The sequence below is a fragment of the Sprattus sprattus genome (assembly GCF_963457725.1).
Source record: "Sprattus sprattus genome assembly, chromosome: 15".
Lineage (NCBI taxonomy): Eukaryota > Metazoa > Chordata > Actinopteri > Clupeiformes > Clupeidae > Sprattus > Sprattus sprattus.
This window is the reverse complement of record NC_137913.1, coordinates 29,208,326-29,230,889: the sequence shown is the minus strand read 5'-3', so window position 1 is coordinate 29,230,889 and position 22,564 is coordinate 29,208,326. Positions and strand designations below refer to the sequence as shown.

The 22,564-nt window shown below is 42.1% G+C and overlaps 2 protein-coding genes across 2 annotated transcripts in view; one reads left to right on the top strand and one right to left on the bottom strand.

Annotated features, from left to right (window-relative positions):
* taok3a (TAO kinase 3a) overlaps positions 1–10,855 on the bottom strand; it is a 70,514-nt gene extending 59,659 nt beyond the window's left edge. The window contains exons 1-2 of the mRNA XM_080852837.1: positions 10,694–10,855; positions 9,938–9,994 (exon numbers count right to left, since the gene is read on the bottom strand). The gene's annotated coding sequence lies outside the window, so the exon portion shown is untranslated. The remainder of the gene's footprint in view (positions 1–9,937; positions 9,995–10,693) is intronic.
* A 3,629-nt stretch (positions 10,856–14,484) lies between these two features.
* On the top strand, positions 14,485–22,262 carry suds3 (SDS3 homolog, SIN3A corepressor complex component). Its single transcript, XM_080852040.1, has 12 exons — positions 14,485–14,649; positions 15,916–15,985; positions 16,294–16,349; positions 16,778–16,849; positions 16,999–17,018; positions 17,142–17,298; positions 17,729–17,824; positions 18,372–18,436; positions 18,682–18,703; positions 19,365–19,470; positions 21,119–21,203; positions 21,516–22,262. The coding sequence occupies exons 1-12, from the start codon at positions 14,538–14,540 to the stop codon at positions 21,612–21,614; spliced, it is 960 nt and encodes a 319-aa protein (XP_080708166.1). The 5' UTR covers positions 14,485–14,537; the 3' UTR covers positions 21,615–22,262.
* Positions 22,263–22,564: the final 302 nt, after the last annotated feature.

Genomic DNA, 22,564 nt, shown 5'->3' with positions numbered 1-22,564 from the left:
ACACACTACCAAAGCACGGACTAAAGGGGGCGCAGAGGGGCGCAACGGGGAGAAAGACAATGTGCAATGGAGAGAAAACCTGTAAGGAAAAGAGAGCAAGCGAGGAAGAGAGAGGCACAGAGGGGAGGGGAGAGGAGGGGGGGGGTGGCGGCACAGTTTCCAGCCAGCTGCTGACTAACTAAGCCATTGTTCATTACAACCAAAGGCTCAGTGAATGTCATGAGTGCATCAAAAAGTACACACCAAGGCTTTAAGGTTGAATAATTACTCAATAGCTCCCATTCTTCCATTCTTTCCAATTGCTTTGATCAGAATCAATTCTGTTTATTTGGTAAGCGCCTATTGGCTTGGTGGACGTGTCACTCAGAGTGCTTGCCCTCAGATACAGGGCTGGGGGTTTGTATCTAATCTGCTTGGGAGAGGAAATTGTAGGTCAATGTATTACTAACAGCTGCAGTGTAGAGGTGTTATAACACTGAACAAGAGCAATCCGAGATTTCTGACCTCCAGCAAGGGTTGACGTTGATAGTAAAGCAAGATCTATCTCTCGGGGCGAATGATTCACATTGTAGTAAAAACAATGATCCGGATCCAGATCCGGATCATCCTGAAATTTTAATGGGGATGTCCCAGGACCAAGATCCACCTCTTGTGAGGTGAGATCCGCCCAGTAGTTTCTGAGAAATCTTGTCCACAGACAGACAAACAGACGGACAAATAAATAAATAAATTAACGGACCCAATCGCATAACCTCCTTGCAGAATGGACATTTATTTATGTTTTTTAAACTTTCTGTTTTTCTACAGATACGGGTCGGGATACAAATGCACCATATAACATTTGTCATTTATATAATGATTAGGCTATGGGATGACTGAATATCAAACAAAACATGTCATCAACGCCGTCTTGGGTTAATAGACTCTTCTGTGACTAACATGAAGTTAAGTGTTGCAGAAGTGTTCTGTTGGCTTGCTGCTGTCAGGGATGTTCAAGAAAAACATTTTGTACAGAGGGGAATTTCTGTAAATTCCACTTATAGCGACAAGCCACAGCTGTCAGATGTGTAGAGGAGGGAAGGAGTGGATGAGAGAGAAAGTTAAACAGGAGGGGGGCAGTGGAAAAAGGCAAGTGGTAGAAATGGAAGAAAGACAGAATAAGATATGGGGGGGGGGGGGGGGGGAGCACAAAGCAATCTTTTTCGGACTCATCAGGGGCGAAATCTCCACTTGACCCTATGGAGCATGTCCAGTCCAAAGCAGCATAAAAAAAAGCATAGCCCATTTTCTCCCCAGAGAGTGCAACACTTGCTTTGGGAAATGCAACACGTCAAGAATGCTGTGGACTTGCAGTCGAACCAGCCACCAGTCGTCTTTTCACAGGCGTAGAGGGTCAGTAGCAGTGACTGAAATGCCTGATGAGGACACGTGCACATCTGGCCTACAGGCCCGCTGCAAGTCCTCCAGTGTGGACAGGAAGGGAGGAATGCCACCACATGCAAACATTCCTGAAGACTGCAGAAAAAAGCAGCCTGCGTACATTTAAAACACATTAGTTGTACATAAGATAGGCCAACATCAGGAGTGTTGCAAGCTGGTGTACACAACACCTCTCTCCTTTATACGTCGCTTTGGATAAAAGCGTCTGCTAAATGACTAAATGTTAATGTAGAAAACACATTAGATGAATGCAAGACAAGACAGGCTGACATTAAGTGTATTGTAAGTTGCAGAAACACCTCCTCTGGAGAACAGGTTAAACTCAGAGGGCCTAGAACGTTATGTTACGCAATGCTAACAAAAGTGATACATTATTTGTGGATCCGCCCTGTGGTTTAACAGGTTCTTCCTTGGCCCATGCTACAGCCCTCCACCAAGTTTCATGAAAATCGGCCAGGTCGTTTTTTGCGTAATCCTGCTGCCAGAGACAGACAAACTGAACCGAAAATATAACTTCCTTTGGCGTAGGCTCACCAAGGGCTTTGTGCTAGCAGCAGTCACCAAAAACAGAAAGCCCCTGCTTCCCTCCCCTCCTATCCTTCTTTTCACTTGCGTACATCAACACCCAGAGCTCTGCCTGCACCAACACAACAGGCTCACCCTCCTGCCCTGCAGAACACTGCCGACAGAATAGAACATGTCACATGTCAGAAGAACACGCTTCTCTCCCGGATCTTAAAAAAAAAGAAGCAAATTCGCCCACAACACCTCAGGCACCCCCACCCAGCAGACATAACATGGGCAGATGAACCGCGAAGAAAGCGACTCTTCTGCTGGTTATCATGATGGGACCCTTTAGCTTTAGCTCGATTCATGATGAATGGGAGCAGGGGGGTGGTGGTGAGAGGGTAGGGGTGTGATGACGAGAGGGAGAGAAAAAGACAGAATGTGTGTATGTGTGGGTTTGGGTGCCTGGATGCCGACAGGAAGTGGAAGAGAGCGGGTTTGATGATAGGGGAGAAGGTGTGTGTTTGTGTGTGTGTGAGCGAGAGAAACAGTGTCATTGTGAGTGGGGTAATTGGATGGTGACGGACAGTAGGATCAGATTCATGACGTGACGCAACGTGGGGCTTACTCCCCTCCTCTCCCCTCTACAGCTGCTGCTACTCGGCTGTGACCCGTTCCGAGTGACAGGCAGATGCCAAGAACTCCCAGAAAGAGCAGATGCTTCTGGCCCTGATCTAGGTCGGAAACGCTCCAGCTCCAGCTGTTATCTAGGCTGCCATTACATGCTCCTCGTTCTACTCTTTCCTGTCGACTCAGTGTGCCCAACCAGCCGAGACAGCAGTCTCACCCACAGAAGAGGGTAGACAGGAGATAAGCAACGTGCTGCTGTGTACTATGCTGAGGTCATTGATGACGCTTATTGTAATGGACACTAATATGTGTGCAAAAGCATCTTGCACCCGTAATTTAACAGATATAGAATGACCGATATGAACTGAACCGCGTCCTCAAGGACCCAATCAGTTAATTAACTTCCTATTCCGGGGTTGACACAGAACATAGTGTCATTGGGAATAGCAATGTCCATTCTACTGCTTTCAGATTGTATGGTCTCGCTGCCCCTGAATGATGACTGCACCACATGACTGGTGAGGTCCTCTAGCAGAGCCTGGAACAAAGCAGTCAGACTTTCCAGAACAATGACTAGCACTATGAGCGGTTTTTACTCACACATCAGTTGGAATCATTTACCAAATGTACAATACATCTACCACCACCCCATATTCAAAGTGAGACTCCGATGTTCAGCTTTTAGTCAAGACCGTTCAGAGGTGTTTACAATAGCTGTGTTGCCTTTTGTTGTCAAATGTTCAGTTTTAGTTTCAGAGATGCCTCAAAAATTAAAGATGGCTTGATAGCTAGTCTTCTAGCTATAGCCTATAAAGACGCTGTTGCTACACATGTTTCTATGGGAAGGGATATGGGCCTAATACACAGTTTACTGCTAACAGCGTTTACAGCTTTCTCTTTTTAACCCAATGATTCTCATTGCAACGGATCCCATTCAGTTAGCATACAAATGCGTTTTTATGCCAGTAATTAATTTTATGGTAATAGTATGACCTATGAAACAAAAAGCGTCAAGGAGGTCCCCCCCATTATTTGATTACTCCCTCTTCCGTGTGCCACCGGGGACAAAGCGTGGCTGAGAATTGGAATGTCCACTCTATACAATACCATTTGTATGGGATGTAAAGAAACACATCACTCCACACCATACTCAAAGGAGTGTGGATCAGTAGAATAATCGCACATAAATGATAATATTACATTCATTCCCTTCTATTTTATTTCAGACCTCATCATGTAATGGAATGTAATATACTACAACATTAGCAGTATAAGAGTTTAGAAAACCATTATGCAGATGTGGGATATGCCTTCTAACGACACATGGAAGGTGATTTTTGTACAAGGCCTTATATAATGAACCTGGTGTAACCAGACCCAAATTCACTTAGTGAATACACGCTCCATTGGTGATGGCCTTCAGTTGTTGCGTTCTAATGGGCGTACATCTTGGGTGTCATCACACTTAACCACCCCCACTGGTCACTGATTGGTGGGTCCCTCAGAAGGTCCATCTATCATCTTAAATCTCCATAAAACATTTAGCATTACTTTGAACTCCTCCACAGTTGAAGAGTTTTGTAAGCCAGACATTCAACTAATGTTATATTGTCTGTTCCACACTGCCTCTTTATCAGCCTAAAAGTCACCTAATGTGTGTGATAGACAATCAAAAGGACGTAGGCCTAAAACAGAAAGAGTGAAAACTCAGTTCTTGGGCGGTATCGTGGTATTACAGTATACCAGGGTATTGCGCCACAGCTCCCCTTACCAGGGTTTTTATAATACAGATGCTCCTTTTTCCATTAAACTGATATGGAAGAATTATTTAGAGGTAGAAACACTCGTAGGACTTACAGCAATCTCGAGATGACTTCTTCCAACAACAAAAGCGGTTTATTAGACATATGATTTTATTCAACTGCCAGTCTGCCACCACCACCCACATACTATCTCAGCTTAGCCTAATTGATGTGTCAGTACATGCCACGGCAGTGTCACTGGATCCTCTAGCAAGGTATGCGGATTCAATGGAAAAAGGGCGCTTATTTACCGTTCTTGCATTATTTTATGGGCCATAAGTATGTAAGGCCTGCAAGACTTGTCTAAGTAGGCTGACTTCATATTAGACACGTCATGCATGCTACAATCACTTATATCACCAGCAGCACAGCTTTTTTTCTGTCAGGAAGGTATGACTGTATGAAAAAATAGATACCGCCTAAGCCAGTGGTTCTTAACCTGGGTTCGATCGAACCCCAGGGGTTCGTTAAGCCACTCTCAGGGGTTCGGCAGGGGTCAAGACATACGCAGTAGGCTACAGCCCGGTTCACACTAGCAATGTCGACCCGTTTTTATACATACCTACGTTTTGAAGAAATCATATTTTATTTTTCAAATTACGAAGGGTTCGGCGAATGCACTGATGAAGCTTGCAGGGTTCAGTACCTCCAAAAAGGTTAAGAACCGCTGGCCTAAGCCTAAGCGTTCAGTGCTTCTCTGAGAGAGCACAGGTAGAACTAACAACTCAGGAAAATAATCACCATACGATTAACAAAGGTGTCCTGTTAGGTGTTTACAGAGGCTCTGTGTAATATAATATAATACCTTCGCCAGTTGGCATTCCATTGGTAAACATCGGAGAACTCCTCTTTCATTCACACGTCTCGCCCATTAACTGCGTCAAACACAAATCTACCATACCTCAAGGATAACATACTGTGATCTTCAAACTGTCTCAAACCAGATTGCCATGTCTTGGTCTGTGGTTCCTGAGGTGGAGGCAGGAAGGGCCATGCTCTAAATAAACTCGTGCTCTTTTTGTGCAGTCCGCAAGATCCTGTTCAGGCTTCCATACCAACCAGAAAACATCACCTAGGCCTTCTCTAATTATTTAACTAACAAGTGGCGCCTGCCTGGTCTACTGGTCACATTACATATCCAAAGCGTCAGCATCTAAAGCCCAACCTCTGACAGTCAGTCAGCAACAAGCTGAAAACACCCTGACCCTATTACCATCACACTAGGCTGTGTTTATAAAAAAACATGGTGAATTTTCCTGTTGTTCCCTTTTCAGTCCATACTTTCTTGATTGGATTGACATGCATGTAATTGCCCCAGCCCATAAACCCCCATTTACACAGTGTTTATGTGTTGTTCGACGTGGCCTTGAGATCCACTCCCTTATTACAGTGCAGCTATTGTGAAGCTGGTGGCATGGAGGCCAGTCAATATTGGTAATTAAATATAGCGCCGGGCTAATCCTGTTAGAGAACATCTGCATTGAGTACCTAACTGGCCTCACAGAGCCCTGCCTCTTCTTGCAGAGTGGGTCGACTTGTCTTTGGGAATCATCATTAAAACTAGCTTGCATGAGCGCCTGAGCTTGCGGGGGAGAGAGAGGAAAAATATATAAATAAAAAAAATAAAGTCAAGCACAATTCATCCCGGCATTTGAAACAGCATTCTTATATTAGGCATGCTGAAGCAGATCAGCACTCTGCATTAAGCCTGACAGCACCAGTTTAAATATTTGATGTGCTTTGCAACTGCGTCATCCACCACTTCACTGCCGTAGCCAGCCGCTGACATTCTAATTCTTTCCCTCTTAATATATTTTTCAGAAGTTCTGCCGAGCTCACGTGTTCGGGAGGATGAGAGTGGGAGCATGCGGTCCTCTCAAGAGAGACTTGAAGGTGGTGGAAGGGGTGTGTGTGCGTGTGTGTGTGCGCGTGCGTGCGTGTGTGTGTGTGTGTGTGTGTGTTTGTGTGTGTGTGTGAGTGCACACTCGCGTGTGTAAGCAAGAGAGAGGGAAAGAGAGGAAAAGACTGAGAAAGAGGAAGGACGAGAAAGAGAGTGAAAATGTGTGTGTGTGTGTGTGTGTGTGTGTGTGTGTGTGTGTGTGTGTGTGTGTGTGTGTGTGTGTGTGTTTGCGCGCGCTTGTGACTGTGCAAGATCAGTGAAAGGGGAGGAAATCTGAATGCTGGGCTGCCTGTTGCAACAGGTTGTCAGACCTGGCAGCTGCAGAAGGCTGCCGAGTCAAGAACATAACAGCCTTGACACGGGCTTGCACACTATGGCCCAGACAGTGCCATTGGCCAATTAAAACACATTTAAATATAATTAAACACAATTGCACATCAAGGAGAACACCTGACATTCAGGCTGAAAAAGGATGCTCTTTGACCAACACGACATGCCCATGGTCCAAGAGTAGTTAGCAGTCATTCTGACGAATTGATTGGCTGCGTGTGACAGACAGCAGTGTCCCTGGGCCACGGTCATCTGCTCTAATTATAAAGGGCTGGTGTCCTTCCAGGCCACTCACTGAACTCGCTTGAATTCGATTATCACCGACGTAAACAAAAGGTAGGGTTACTCATACACATCCTACACTGCTCTATTTCAGGAGCCATGCATAACGCATCATCAGGCTCTCAGAGCCAAGGGCAGGTGTTCTAAGGATGGGAGGGAAATTGGCAAATATCTGTATCAACGATTGTTCTGTTAGCTGTGCAAACACATACTTTGGTCAATAATTCAACTAAGCTTTTTCTTCTCTATCTGCTAAAACCAAACACATTCTGAGGTGAAAGTGCGGCATCACTGCTATAATATAGAGAAAAAAATAGCTCTCCTTGAAATTTGAAAACTTTATTCGCACAAAGATTATCCAAAGCTCTTCACAGAGCAGTCAGTGTGCAGTGATTAAGCCTGTTGCAGAGGTTTAGACTTTGCCTCTGATGCAGGGTGAAATCTGTGTGAGCAGGCTCTGAGTGGAAGCCTCCCTTTCCAACAGTCTGGCTGAATAAGCTGAATGTCAGGTGCAGCAGAAGTTGTCTCACATACACCCATAATAGTAGCCTGACGATGTCATGCTCATAATTCTAGTCAGAATATGAGTCTGATACTGAACCATTGGGCTGTGATTATGGGGCGTGTTTCAACGAACCAGGAAAGAAAATGCCTCTTCGCTGAATTGGATACCTAGAACCAATCAGAGCAACGTAGTATTACCATCTGATAGATTCAACTTTTACCTGATCCCGTAGGAAGGACGGCAAAAACATCTTTTCAATCGACAAATGCCATGATCGCGTTTCTCTGTTCCTCTTTCAAAATGAATGCGCTGTCAATATCTGTTGAGATATGCCCGCTCACGTTACGTAATTAGCACTCAAGGCTAGAAGCTACCATTTGTTTCAATGTTTTTTTTGTCTACGCGTTAGCATAACCTATCAATAATGGTCTAGAGTGCTTCAGTTAAGACCTACAATCCTCGGCAACATTCGTGTTGCACATACACAACTAACCGAGTCAATGTAGACATAAAAAAAAGTCGTGTAGATAGCTTAAATCATATAAAATATGTCCCACTAAGCTCCCCAGACGGCGCCATCTTTGTTCGATGTATATTCTACCTATATAATCAAATCAAGCGTTGGTTGGTCATCTGTCCATCAACGTATAAAGCCCGCCCTTACAATTTGATTGTTCAGATCACTTTTCCGAGACGTTGAATCTCTCCCAACTAGCTCAAGTCCAGACTGAATCTCCCAGACCAAAAATGTTGTGGGCGGAGTTCAGGCTGGTATCCAGGCTACCATAATAGAATACATATAAGAGTTAAACTATACTAAACCCTATGCAATGTGCTGTCTCTGAATCAAACACACACACACACACACACACACACACACACACACACACAGGTTTGCTTATGATTCAGTATTAAAAGGTCTAATGTCTACAAACAAGCCACACAAAGTCATTATGGTGCAGAGTGTCCCATATACCCAGTTCAATAAATAATACAATGTCCTTTATAGCACTATGACGGTTCCATTATCAGAGACTATCAACCTCAAATCAGGCAGTCCCGTCATATCTCTGTTGGTGGACGATAAGACAAAAAAAAACCTGGTTAAGAGGAAAAACTGTGTGTAGAATACATTGATCTAGGATGGCGGTCTCATAATGGGAGCATAACGCAAGTATTGTATTGTCGTCCTATCCATAACAATTTTGAAATTCAACATGTAAATCCCAAGACAGTATGTACATCCTGGCAACAGTTAAAACATGTAATGTAACTTCCTGTGTGTGTGTGGCTTTGTTGGTGTGGTGTCTTTTTTTCTTCTCCAGTCTGCAGTCTCAGCTCACTGCAGCATGTTATAACTTAAAGCAACAATAAGTAGTTTTGTTCCAAAACTAGCAAGCTAACTCCCTTAAAAGCATGAAAAACCCTTACCATCAACAGACCAGTAGGCACTGCTTTAAGCTTGCCAACACACTAACTGGTGTCTTTTGGCAGTATAGCTGGCAATATCATGCAGTGAAATTTCTTTCATTTTTGCAGGGTGTTCCAGCATGGAACATAGAACTACGTAGTGCATATCCTGTGGGAAAGACACAACTGTTTATCTGTCTCTTACTTGACCATAAGCTATAAAAATGAATTTGAGGATGGTACCAAAATGAGTTCCCTATAAAACCATACCTCAAAAAGTCTCACCTGAATTAAGGAAACACGTAGATATTAACATCAAACCATTAGATCAAGCTACAGCTATAATCAACAACTGAAAGGGAACTATTATATTAGCTTTGAGAAAAAAAAGTAATGGCTGTTTTAGGCATCCAATTATTACTGATTCACGGAAGCGACAATTAATTCAAGCCTATAACTTCTAAACCAGCCAACAGAATATCCAGGGTAAACAAGCTATATCATGGCCGCTCCTCGACACACCACCAGAATGCGTTTTGAGTAGCGCTGCCCGTGCATTGTGGCCAGTCACTTGGCTACTAGTCGTCACGCTCTAGCTCCGAACCCCACTCTCACAAGAGGCGCGCAGACGAAGCTTTAAAACCTCCGCACTGTCAACAGACAGGAGCCGAGAGATGGGTGAAATGTTAGTCAGAAAAAGATGTCACGCCTTACAACTCGGTCTACTGATGCTGTAAATGCGTATAATCGCAATGAAATTATGAAATAGTAATGGAAGCAGTGCATTATGAGGGGAAATGTTCAGTATCACACAAAGAGTAAACGGATATCAAATACGTCAACCAAACCGTTATAGCCACCTAGCGAAAGGTTTTATTTCCTTTTTTTTTTTTTTGTCGAAACCACATACTACCCTGTCGACGTTATCAGCTTTACAGTACACTCAATATATTCTCTACAGATAAGATAAATAGTACATGGCTTGAATACATTTTCAACGTTACCCACATTTCTTACCGTTTCACACTAGAGATAACAACGTAGTACAGCGCCAAGAGTAAATACCACTCCTTATTCAATTGGACAATGTTATTAGCTTTGATAGCGACACGATTGTTAACGTTAACCTACCTTAGTAATGACAGTCGCCCTTTGCTCCATGTCCCTGTGTCTTCATTGCCTCCTTATCTGTTTAATTGAAAGTAAAATAATAGAACTGTGTCAACTGAGCGTCAGATGAGCAAGTTACATGAACGCTTTAGACAGTAAATATGTAGCGATAGGGAAGACGACAGGGCTAGCAAACCAAACTAGTAGTGTATTCGGGCACCTTTCACTGCCGTCTGACGTTGCCCGAACATATGCCATCACAGCTCTCAACTTGGTTGCGTTCACCCTTCAGTATTTACGGGAGCGAATTAACCATCCAATTTGCTAAATGAAATAGGCTGAATTACAGAACACACTCTTCTTCTTGTATTACAGCATTCACCGTTAAAGAAAAATGTAAACGAGGGCTGCAAAAGCTGCAAAACATAATTTAGATTGTGAGGGTTAATTCTGTCTAACGCTGGCTAACTAGCTAGCTAGTAGGAAGTGAGCGCTTTCGGTTACAGGACTTGCTAGTTTTTGAGAACCAATGTGGTAAGCAACTGCCCTACTCTGGCAGGTGTAGCTCTTGTGCGTGGCGTAAGCAGGTTAGCTGGCTCACCTACCTGCTCTGAATTCATGTTTTAGTTACAATTAAACTTTAATATCGACGTGCTCATTGCATCGGCTGTCGTGAAGGCTATACAAGCTGTGATCTAAGAGTTGTGCAAAATAACATTCGATAAGTTGCACTACTTAAATTCACAAATAAAGTAAGATTATGTACTATTAACTGACCCGTCGCAGTCTTCATTGAGGTTTCTTGAGCTTTCAAAAATATTCATTCCACCCCCAAAGATGAGAACTTGCAAGTGGTAAGACGTATTCTCCAGAATAAGTAATTGCTGTCTCTTAACTTCCTGAGTCTGACCTGTTCTCCTCTGTCTTCCAACGACGTTGTCAAACGGAAATAAGAAGTGCACTGAGAATGGTTCAACCTTGAAGTCGACAAACGGGTTGGACTACTGCGCAACTAACGAGACAACTGTAGAATCCTGCTACTTGGCAAACATTTGGTAGACACATCTCGTAGCGTAAGAAAAATTGAAATATGAAGAAATGGTTACATAGTGATGTAGATTTTCTTTTATACGAGAAAGCATTAGTTATTGTAACTGCACACTGAAACGGAACTTGTCGACTTGAAATTGAAAGGGCAGAATTATATGTCTACGGTATCACCTCACGAATAAGCATCCCTCACAGTCTGCTGACAATATTCCAGAGGAATCATGCGCGAGCTACGCTGCCCGGAGCGATTGTTTGGCACAAGAAACGATTAATTGCAATAGACAGCAAACGGCACTCGTTTTCAGTCACTAAAACATTAGTGCAGTTTGTCTGCCATCTAGTGTCCAAGGTTTATAATGACACGATTGTTTTACTCACGTCGTCGTTGAATAATTAAAGCATCCATTCCCTAAAGCACTCATCCCCTTTCAAATCCTACAACAGGTCGATTACGTAGAAAGACTATTGTACTATTCATTTTAAAGCCATATAGTTGTCGTCTCCATTGTGCATGATAGATCCTTAAAAAATAATCTTGTCAGGTACTATAGGCACTACACAAGAATTTGTGTAAGAACACATAGCGTAATATGAATCTTGCTTACAATTTCATGATCATGTCACTTTAACTATGTACAAACCCCCACTATCAAATGTACAAAAACGTATTAGATATGAAAATGAGATGATTATCCTGTGGAGAAACAAGCGCCATTGTACAAATTATATTTGTATTTGTATCTTCTGAATGTTGTAAATAATTGCAAGGAACTCGACATAGGCCACATGTAGTGACCCCAGGCTGTCCCTCTTAGAAAGGAGAAGCAGTAGATGTACTTTAAGAAATATTTGTCACTTCTCAAGCCACCACTCAGGACTGCACACATTTTGGGGGACAGGTGCTGAAGCTATAAAAAAGGGAACTCCCCTCACAAAAAAAAGTAAATAAATACAGTAGGTGTACATCATTCATGCATGTAGTTATTTGTTTGCTTGTTGGTTTAAAGTTTTGAGTATGCATATGGGCTATAGCACACCTTTTTTTTTACCCATTCCCTATCAATGAAGGTCCTTGACATACTGTAAGAGCATAAGTACGTTACATGGCAATTAACCATTAACCATGTACTGCATATTTGTTATACGTTTATATTATATTATGTTACTTCCTGACAAAAGTATACTATAACAAGTTCTCATTGACGAGACTATTATTCTCCAGACTGCGATGTTGTTGTTAAAGTAACACTATTCAACAATTTGACACTTTTTGAAGTATAGTTTTATAGGCAACTAGTTTTGGTGCCATCCTCAAATTCATTTTGATAGAATTGAAAGCATATGGTCATGTGAAGAACAGATAAACACCTGTGTCTTTTCCACTAGCCATCCAGGATATGCCCTATGTAGTTCTGTGTACCGAGCTGGAATGACCTGTAAAAATGGAAGAAAATGCTTGCACAGCATGACATTGCCAGCTGTACTGCCAAAATACACCAGTAAGTGTGTTGTCAAGCTTATATCAGTGTCAACTGGGCTGATGGTGGTGTTTGCAAGGTTTTTACATGCCTTTTAGGTTGTTAGAACGGAGCTCCTTATTGCTGCTTTAAAGGACGGACGGGAAGTATACATTTAGCTTTCCCCCGCAGGACAGTCGACTCACCTGCGTTACCTGCAGTTGCTGTGACATAGGAAGTCGAAGGAGGATAGGGGCTTGTGTGGTTTCGCAGAATTAGAACACAAATGCAGTTCTCAAGCATAGTTACAGCCCACTTTAATTGAAAAAGATGTAACTGGCCGAAATAAAAACCATGTAAAAACTAAGGAATGAAATCAGATGTAGAAAAACATTTCCTGCAGAAAAGGCACCTATTTTAAGTCAGAGGGCAGGTGCTTGAGCACCACCTAGGGTCTGTGCACGTACCTACCTTTCCTATTGAAATGCCACTTGTTAGAATCGTCTGCATTGCACTACCTAGAATCCTCTCCCCTTTCACAGTTGTGCCATGTTTTCATACCACAATAGCATGTACATGATAGAAATGATGTTATGTCAATTCTTACGGTTTTATATCCCTAAATGACCATATCCACTAACACACAAAATATACCTGATGTGGCAATTGCATTTTGCAATTCACTAGTCATAGAAAACCCTTTATCCTAATCCTCTGCCTCATCATCATGTGTCCAGTCTCCTCCTCCTCCTAACTCTGGTCATGAACCCCCCTCCCTTGCCTACCCCTCATCCACTGCTTACAGTAGATAGCAGTGCACAAACGATAATTTGACAAGATACGATGCTGATCCTGCCTCCAGGCTTCAGCTATGTGTTTACACTCTTGCTCAGTATGCACATATGCCCTCTGCATCCCTGTCAGTGTTGTTGGTTAGATATTTATTGCCTGCATTCCTTCCATTGCAGTTTCACAAATCATACAATGCTTAGCGGGTCATGCCTTTGAGCTCCACATCATTTCAGTGGAGCAGGCTGGGGGCTATGTACTTGGGCTTCATGGCCAACTGTGTCTGGCAAGAATAAAGGTGAATGGTGAGTGATCAGGGGGAAAATATAGTATACATGTGGACAACACATGGGGTCCACATTGAGGTTTACACAAAAGTGTATGCATGAAGTGATGGAGACAGACATTACATTGTCCAATTGAGATAAGTGTGGCGGGTTAGGCTATATGTTAATTTCTGCTCTAAAAGTATTACTTGGGCTATAAGTGTATTCATATCCCTCCGGCAACCATCTTCGTGGCATTATGTGCTTATGTGGCACAGTAAGTGGAAGCTCTCTCGCTCCACTTTCATAGAATTTAAACTGCCCAAATTGTGTCATTGCAGGGTCGCCACAGACCATCTTAATGCCTAGATGGATACTTGCTGGAACGTATCAACTTAAAGCGTTCGATTTGCCTTTGGTCAGAGTATTTACCTACAGTAAAGTATTTACTTACACCCTCGTATTTCATTTTAGGACTGGAAGCCTATTGACTGCGACTGTCATGTCCAAAATTAAATCTTTTTCCATGCTATGCTAGCAAACTAGCTGGACAAATGGCACGGTAGTAAACGGGTAATAAACACAAAACAACTAAACCCCGTTCACTGAACGAACGAAATATATGGCATGATACGTGCAAAACGTGTTCAATCATACAAATGAACTAGTTAATAGCACGTCTCTGAATCGGATAATGGAAAACAACAACAACGTCAGAGAAGATGGCAAGTATAAGAGAAATTATCTGCTTTTAACACAGAAGAGGGCATGCTGTGTGCCTTCATGAAATGTCTTCTAATTAATACACGATTCGTTTATTTTCACAGTTCGGTCATTTATAATACCAAAATAAAAATGATATACAGTAATCGATCTATCATGAGTGAAAAAACAACAACAACTGTGTTAAAAACAAGGGTGCATTTGGCAGTATTCTTCAGGCTCCTTGTTGGCCTACTAACTCTTACTACTCATCGGTCCTACCACATTCGAGCGCTGTTTTGTGTTGAGAAGTAAATTTCATCGTAGAAGTGGTGTTTATGTTTGATAAATCACTAAATGGCATCAACTCTGTTGTCGCCGGTGGTTGATTATTACAACGATGAAGAAGAGCTCGACAGTGTGGATGAAGATGATGACAGAAGTTTTAGGGGGAGAGACTCGGAAGAAGGTAAATAGAGTAACGTTAACGTCAACGTCAACTAATTTTCTGGCTAGCAGCTAACCGACAGTGGATTACTACACAACCCGATTTCTGATGTAGCCATGAACTAAGTTAGTTATCTATCTAAAACTAAACATTCGTAATGTTAAATTGTGGAGTAAAGGATGTAAGATTACTGTATCCTTTTCAACTAGTAAAATGAACAGAGTAATTGTTGGAGGGCGTTGTATCGCTTATTATCATTCCAGTTAAGATGTTTGGACACAGGACATTTGCTAACCAACTAGCTAGCGAGTTAGCATTCAGGACTACATTTCCCGAAAGCGTCTTTGAGTTACCGTCGTGGTGGTAACCGTTGAGAGAGTGTGTTTAAAACGACTTATTTGCGATAGTTAGCTAGTTGTTCAACGATGCTTTCGGGAAACACCCCCCTGAATTGTTCTTGTAATCCAGTGCCACCAAAGTGTGTCGGATGCTTCCCCATTGACTATTGTTCAGTTAGCTGTGTTGTAGCTGGTTTGGCGTTACCCATCATTTGAAGGATAGTAGTAGTTAGTCCGTTATGGTGTTCCGTTACATCCCCTGAACTACCAGTAAAGTATCTGGCACTGATCTAGCTACCATCATCAATTACAAGCAGATATCTGAATTGCTAAACATAACTAACTCATTAACTAAGCAGACACGATAGCTAGCTAAGCTAATAGTTAGAACGACTTCACCAAATTGAAGCCAGCTTGCTAAGTTATTTTTATCTTTTTGCTCGAGGTTACAGTATTTGTTATGTAACTGAGTATATAGAATGCGCATGGCCGTTAAGTACAAGCTTTTGCTGCACCAATTATTCCTCGAAGTTACTTGGTGATTTCAAAAGATTGGCCATGAACTCTTAACTGTTAGCCTATAACTCCACGTTAAATCTGACTGGCTTAGTTGATCTATTGAATTGCAAGATGTTTTTTCGACGAACCAACTGTAAACACTGCAAATGAAACATGATTAACAAAATAAGCTAGTTATTTGTTTGTCAAGTGAAGCTTGATTTGGCTTGATATGGCGCCGTAATCTGTCAATGGGGGTGGATAGGATGGATGTCTGCCAATAGGTTGCAAGTAGTCTCTTCAGGATCCCTAAGAATACAAATATTTTATTTAAAGTGGTGATTCGAGGTTGAATGAATGCACGTTGTGTGAACAACCACATGTTTGTACCTTTTCCTGTTGCATTGATGTTTTGCATGCAGTAATACGTTTTTATTTTGGTTATTGGCAGACACCGAAGATGCTAGTGAGACGGACCTAGCAAAACATGATGAGGATGACTATATTGAGATTAAAGAGCAGTAAGTACTAGCATATGTCATACATATATTGTGAAAACCTGCTGTGACATTGGAATACACATATATACACATTTTTACACAAACGTTATATACTAATATTTAGTCTACAATTAAGTGGACAAAGCATTTGCACATTCTTACATATTCAATTAAAGATTAATGTTACTTTTTGTCAATGCAGCCTTATATACAGTCAACTGACTTTGAGATGTGTTGTATTTTCTAAAGGCTAGTAAGCGTATCAATGCAAATGTCAGATATCTAGGTCTCTCACACAGCCATACTTTTCTTTGCTCCTCATTCTGCAGGATGTATCAAGACAAATTGGCATCACTTAAAAGGCAGTTACAGCAGCTTCAAGAAGGTGGGAAAAGTGTGTTCTACTCTTATTAAAGATGTGTAATCAGATATCGAATTGTCCTTATGCTTGTGTGAAAAAACACGCTATTATTTATAGACAAAGCTTTACAGGAGGCAAGTTTGGTTTTAGTACTGCCCCATTTGCAAGCCCTTTCCTTTACACAAAATGAGGTCAATATCAACCATATTACCCTAGCCTCAATTTATGGTCAATTATGGTGACTTTCCTGTTACTACCAAACTTCCCTCACTCTGCGTAGGTATAGAAAGGTGTTATGTGATGACATTAGAGGGCAGCTGTCTTCCTTTGCATGAGTGATACTTAGATTTGGCTTTTCTGTGACCTCTCCGAAGGATGATCCTGAAAACTGTAGGTTTCCCATCCACCATATCGTTAAATATTGTTAACTCTTGAATTAATCTTGTCCACAGGCACGTTGCAAGAGTATCAGAAGAGAATGAAGAAGCTAGATCAGCAGTACAAGGAGAGGCTTCGTAATGCAGGTTGTACAGCCATTCTGTACTTAAGTGACCAGTTTTCTCTACATTAACAGTATAGATGCAATTCACTGTCTTTAAAAGAGTTAGCTTAAAATGACGACCAATGAAAATGTAAATGGCATGCCTAATCGATTGTCATGTCTGATTTTCAGATCTCTTCTACCAACTAGAGGTAAGTACTCGAAACAAAATGTGTAGTTCCTTTCCATAATTGTTATGATGGGACGCATCCTACTTATTCTTATTTCTTGTCTGTTTGTTACTAGACACACACACTCACAGTCATATCTTTTAGACAGAGCAGGTGGAGAGGAACTACATCAAAGAGAAGAAAGCTGCAGTGAAGGAATTTGACGATAAGAAGGTTGAGCTAAAGGAGAACTTAATTGCTGAGCTGGAGGAGAAGAAGAAGATGATCGAGAACGAGAAATTAACAATGGAACTCACGGGTGGTAAGGAAACCACAGAATAATCAGATGGGGACTGGGAGGGGAGGGGAGGGGGAGGAGTGGAATGATAAGACATCAGGGGGGGAGGGGGGATTAACATCTGTAATGTAGCACGAAGATGTAATTTATTTTTTCTCTGATGTCCGAGGAATCATTTTTTGAAAGGAGAGAGAGGATTGAGAGAGACGGCGAGAGAGAGCCTCCAAGACTTCTGAAGAATCGCATTCGGAATTAACAGAATGCCCAATTACTGTGGGCTCTTTCATGGAGGCATTAAGTCTGATTAGTCGCTTTGTGGGAACTTTAAATTCTCAATTATCACTCTCCGATTGAAGGCGGTGATGTGCTAGAGCTATTTCCCTAATTGTTTCAGCCTCGACATGTCGCCTCAAACACCCCTTGTAAGTCAGACTAAAACTTTTTCTCTCCTTAGATTCCATGGAAGTGAAGCCCAATGTGACCCGTAAACTCAGGAGACGACCCAACGACCCGGTTCCCATCCCTGACAAGAGGAGGAAACCTGCTCCTGATATCCTTATCAAACCCCTCTCCCTCTTCTCTGAAGACATTTATGCTTCTGCTTTCTGGGTTGCTGCCATAGCTCTTAGTATTGTCTGAGGAACCTGCCCTTAACCTTCTCAAATTAATAGCTTTGCTTGTTTTCATTCAAGGAAATTGTGCTGTTTGCTGCCAAGTCAACAATATCATAATCAGTGTTCATTGTGCTTGATGGATAATTGGGCATCTCCATGAAAATAACCTTCTAAAATTATTTTATCATCTTACACATTTGATATGGTCAGTGTGCTTCTTGAAGAAAATAGGCAAGTATTCTTGCAAATCAACCTGTGAATGCTTGATTGTACCGTTGAAGCTGCACACATTTATGCTGTTGATAATTACAGCCTTTGTTCACAATGCCTCTTTGAATTCCCACCCACAGAGTTCTGGGCTGCCAGTCATAGTGCAGTCCTTAATAGGGGATCAAAATCCATTCATATAATTTTCTTTTCCTTGAATGTAATGTTTTTTTCTTGATGATGGTATTTATAGGGAGTATCGACCTTAACTCTCAGCACCTCAGTTAAACTATTTGCTAACAGAAGAGCAGATCCTGGAAGATCTGCGAACACTAAACAAGGTGGGTGGAAGACAGAGATGCATTTGGTCACCTGTCATGGTGACTAAATGTTTGTTTTTTGTTTGTCTATTAGCCATATCTAAATCATGGTCATTTCTGCATTACAGTCTTGTTTTTATAGTTTTATTTAGTTATAGTTTTATAACTTTTGTATTCTTGGTTTAATACGTTTGTACATTCTTTTACTTTTGCACAGATTTAAATCCTACATTTAAGGGTCTAACTGAATTTGTATTTCTTTACAGTTGAAGTCACCAAAGCGACCTGGTAAGACATACTTTAATATATTCATGTGCATGCATTACATTTAGTTTTTTAGTGTTTGTGTTTAACATAATGCATACCACGCATGTACAGGATTATGGATGACCATGTTCAGGTAGCAGAAAAAATGCACTGTCGAGGTGGTAATGCAGCCACGACGCAAAGACGAAGTGTATTATTATCTTACACCTCGAACCCTGTGTTCATTATCCTGCTTAAATCGTGTTTGCCACATTTGCGTTATGTTCATTTTTAGATATAATCTCCATGTTTTGACCCATAAGCGGACTTGTTTGTAGGACAAAGATTACATTGATGACCACAGACAATACTTTAAGTTCAGCTCTCTATTCATAAACAAGCATGTATCAGTGACCTCAAAATCAACAACCTCTTTGTCAGCACCGAATATAGACAGATGCCATTCTAAAAAAGACAGACATTGATTGGTGAAGTTAAAAGTAAGTCAGGTGCGGTAGAACCATTCAAATAAGCACTTGTATACATGTTGCAGTTCTAACATGAAGCAGCAGGGCTGGTATGCATGTCATTCTTCTGGAAATATGGAATTTAAGCTGGTTTTGCCTGACTTGCATCACTGCTCCCCATGTGTGATGTACTTTCTGTGTGTCAGTCTTTCTTTCTGGTTGTCCTCCCTGTTTAGTCTCCCCCTCGTCTCCAGAACATCTCCCCACCGTCCCCATGGAGACCACAGTGCAGAGATACGAAGCACGGATAGAGGAGGGGAAGCTCTACTACGACAAAAGATGGTACGTAAATTCCTCTAAACATGCCTCTGTGTTTCTAAAAAGGTGCATTCTTCAGCCACTAGGTGATACCATTTCTCTTTGAAGTTTTCTATCAAGGGCCTTTAGGAAAATCTAATATTATATGCAAACAGCCTGTGCAGTCCTGCTGAAATGTCTTCTAGACACCAAAGGTTTTCCCCCTCGCCTTAAGTATGTTCCATTAGAAGTCATGCTTGTATTAGCCAACAGCACTCTTCCGGTGGTAGAACATGCCCGAACAGCTGTGACAGAAGGACCATCGTGCCTGATTTCACAATATTCCTTGAAATTGAAATACAGTAGGCATCATTGCATTGACCATCCCCATCAAAAGTCACAAACAGATTCGCTGGTTTTCTGTTTTGCCGTGTGTGTGTGTGTGTCGGTGTCAGTCATTCCTTCGAAGCTGAAGACACAGGCCTTTTATTTTTTTATTTATATATTACCAACTGAAGGAAATGTGTTGTTTTTTTCTAGGCTGTGAGCCCAAGTTGAAGTGGTCTTCTGCATATCACTGCTGGGTACCTGCTGGCTGATGAGCTGACTCGTGCGGGGGGGCAAGGGAAAGTTGTTGCCACAGGCAGACAGCAAGTAGATTTCGCCTCCATAACTCCCTCTTTAGAGCGATTACTTTTTTTTTTTCATTCTTCTTTTTAAAAGCCTGCCTCAAGTCAGACAGCCAAGTGTTTGAGCTCTCTGCGGCCTCGAGGGTTTGAGGAGACCTGCCTCACATCTCGGCTCCAACGATTTTCATATTTTATCCCTGTCTCTCTCTCTCTTTTTTTTCTTTCTGTCTGTGAAGAGGACCCGGGTAGAGGTTGACTCTGGATGGATTGGGCCCTGATGTGCCGCTGGTCCGCCCCACAGTTGGCTGCCATCTGTGGCAAGATTGTTACAAGAAGCCGACACTTCAGCCGCACATTATAGCAGCATTTGAGGAGCTCTTGAGCTCTTGAAATGAAATCTGTCTCACATATTCTTAATGGGCTGACATGTGGCGCTGAAGATTACCTGCATAATTTGCACTTTAAAATTGGCCACAGGCCTGAACAATGTAGGTTCAAGGTGACTACGATGCTAGCATGCTAACTCATGTCTTTTGGCAATGTGCTGTGAAAGCTTTTCACATTTTTGCAAGGCGGTCCAACCCGGACCACAGAACAACGTGGTGTAGATAGGTGGCTAGTTGGGATGACCGATGTGTCGATCTGCCCCTTTACATGTTCATATACCATGAAAATTAATTTGAAGATGATGCCAGTACAAGCTTCTAAAAACATACTTCAGAAATTGTTGTTGTTGTTGTGTCCAGTCTTTGAGAGTGGTGTTGCCTGTGTCTGACAAGTTCACACGACTCTGGCGGGTGCGTCACTACTCTCTCCTCGTTAGCGCACTTTCCACTGGATGCCAGGAAAGCTCAGACATGTCCTGTGTCTGACTCACACAACTTCATTAGATAAGATGAGTCATTTAATGTTGATTTCAAAGTGCTCGCAGCAGAACCACAAAACAACCTGGCTCGGTCTGCATTGCTCAAGATGGTCAGCGACCAGCAGTTAGTATATCAGTTGTGTGCATGGCTAGTATTCATGGTAGGCTGTTTTTTTTTTTTCTTCCCTTACTCTCCCAGGTACCACAAGAGCCAGGCCATTTATCTGGAGTCAAAGGAGAACACCAAGATCAGCTGTGTCATCAGTTCCATTGGTGCTAATGAGGTAGGCAGCTAAGCTATTTGACCAGCGCGAACAGGAAGGGTTTCTGTTTAATTTCTCACTGAAGTCCATTGCTTTTACTGTTAGTGTCTAAACATCTGTTAATATTAAAACACGGGGATTGTTTTTTTGAACATACTGGTATTCAAACGTCACTTCTACCACATTGCAACTTTGTCTACTTCAAATCTACAAAAGGTCCCTTCCTTGCATACAAGGCGATCTCTAGCAGCAGGGCTATATCAGAATTGTTGCATTCTGTGATCCAATCTCACAAACCCTTTTTATTCTTTGATTTTTTTACTTCTGTTTCAGATCTGGGTGAGGAAAACAAGCGACAGCACAAAGATGCGAATTTATTTGGGGCAGCTACAGAGAGGCGCGTTCGTCATCCGTCGCCGGTCGGCAGCATAAAAATACACCGTCCTCGGCCTCTCTCCTTCATCTCCCCCTCCCTCCTCCCGTTCCATTACCCTTGTTAAACGCTCCGATCCTTCGGTCCTCGAGCGTGGCCCCCTCCGTTTCATCTCTCCTTTGCGTTTTTCTCCACCCTTACTCTGTGCCTGAGGTGGGCTTCTGCTGCCAAGCGACCCCTCTCTCAACCCACCCCTTGTTCAGTAGCAGAGGAGAGGGGAAAACCCATCACCCACGCCACTGACAACTATTCTCCATTTACCTTCCCCCCCCCCCCCCCCCCCATTTGTGTACTCTTTATCTTTTTGGCCTTTTTTATCTTAAGAAGGGTAGGAACTCTTGCAAAATCCATCACTGTTTTTTTTTATATATATATCTGTGGTTTTCTTGGTCAAGATGTGCAATTACAAAAAGATGGCATTTTTCTTTTTTGTAAAAAGCATTTAGTAGGAGCGGGTAGTGGATTATGGGGGGAGTGGCATTGTGTAAAAAGTTGTATATATATTTTTTCTGAGTGTACATGAGTGCAGCTGTCCATGGTCTGTTTCCAGCCAGATGATGTTCTTGGCGGCTAGGCTCAATCATGGATGTGGACAGTTTACAAGTGACGTTTGTGTTGTGTCCCATGTATTAAAGAATTTGGCTTACCTTTTGTCTGTCATTCTTCATTTTTTGGCTTGGAGTAATTCTTCATCCCTGTGCTTTTCACTTCTTTTGCTAATTTAACACACCGGTAGGCTCATTCAGTCTGTTATGTTATTGTATTTCAGCGAGCCATTCCTCTCATGAATTGACACCGATATCTAATCATAGTTTTTTTTTTTTTTTTTTACCAATTTTGTGAGTTGTGGTAAATTGCCATTCCCATTCCCGGCTTGTCGTTTCCTTCCTTTTTCTGGCTGCATACACAGAACCGCTCTCTCCTTTCCAGCTTGTGTTAGGCCTTCTGT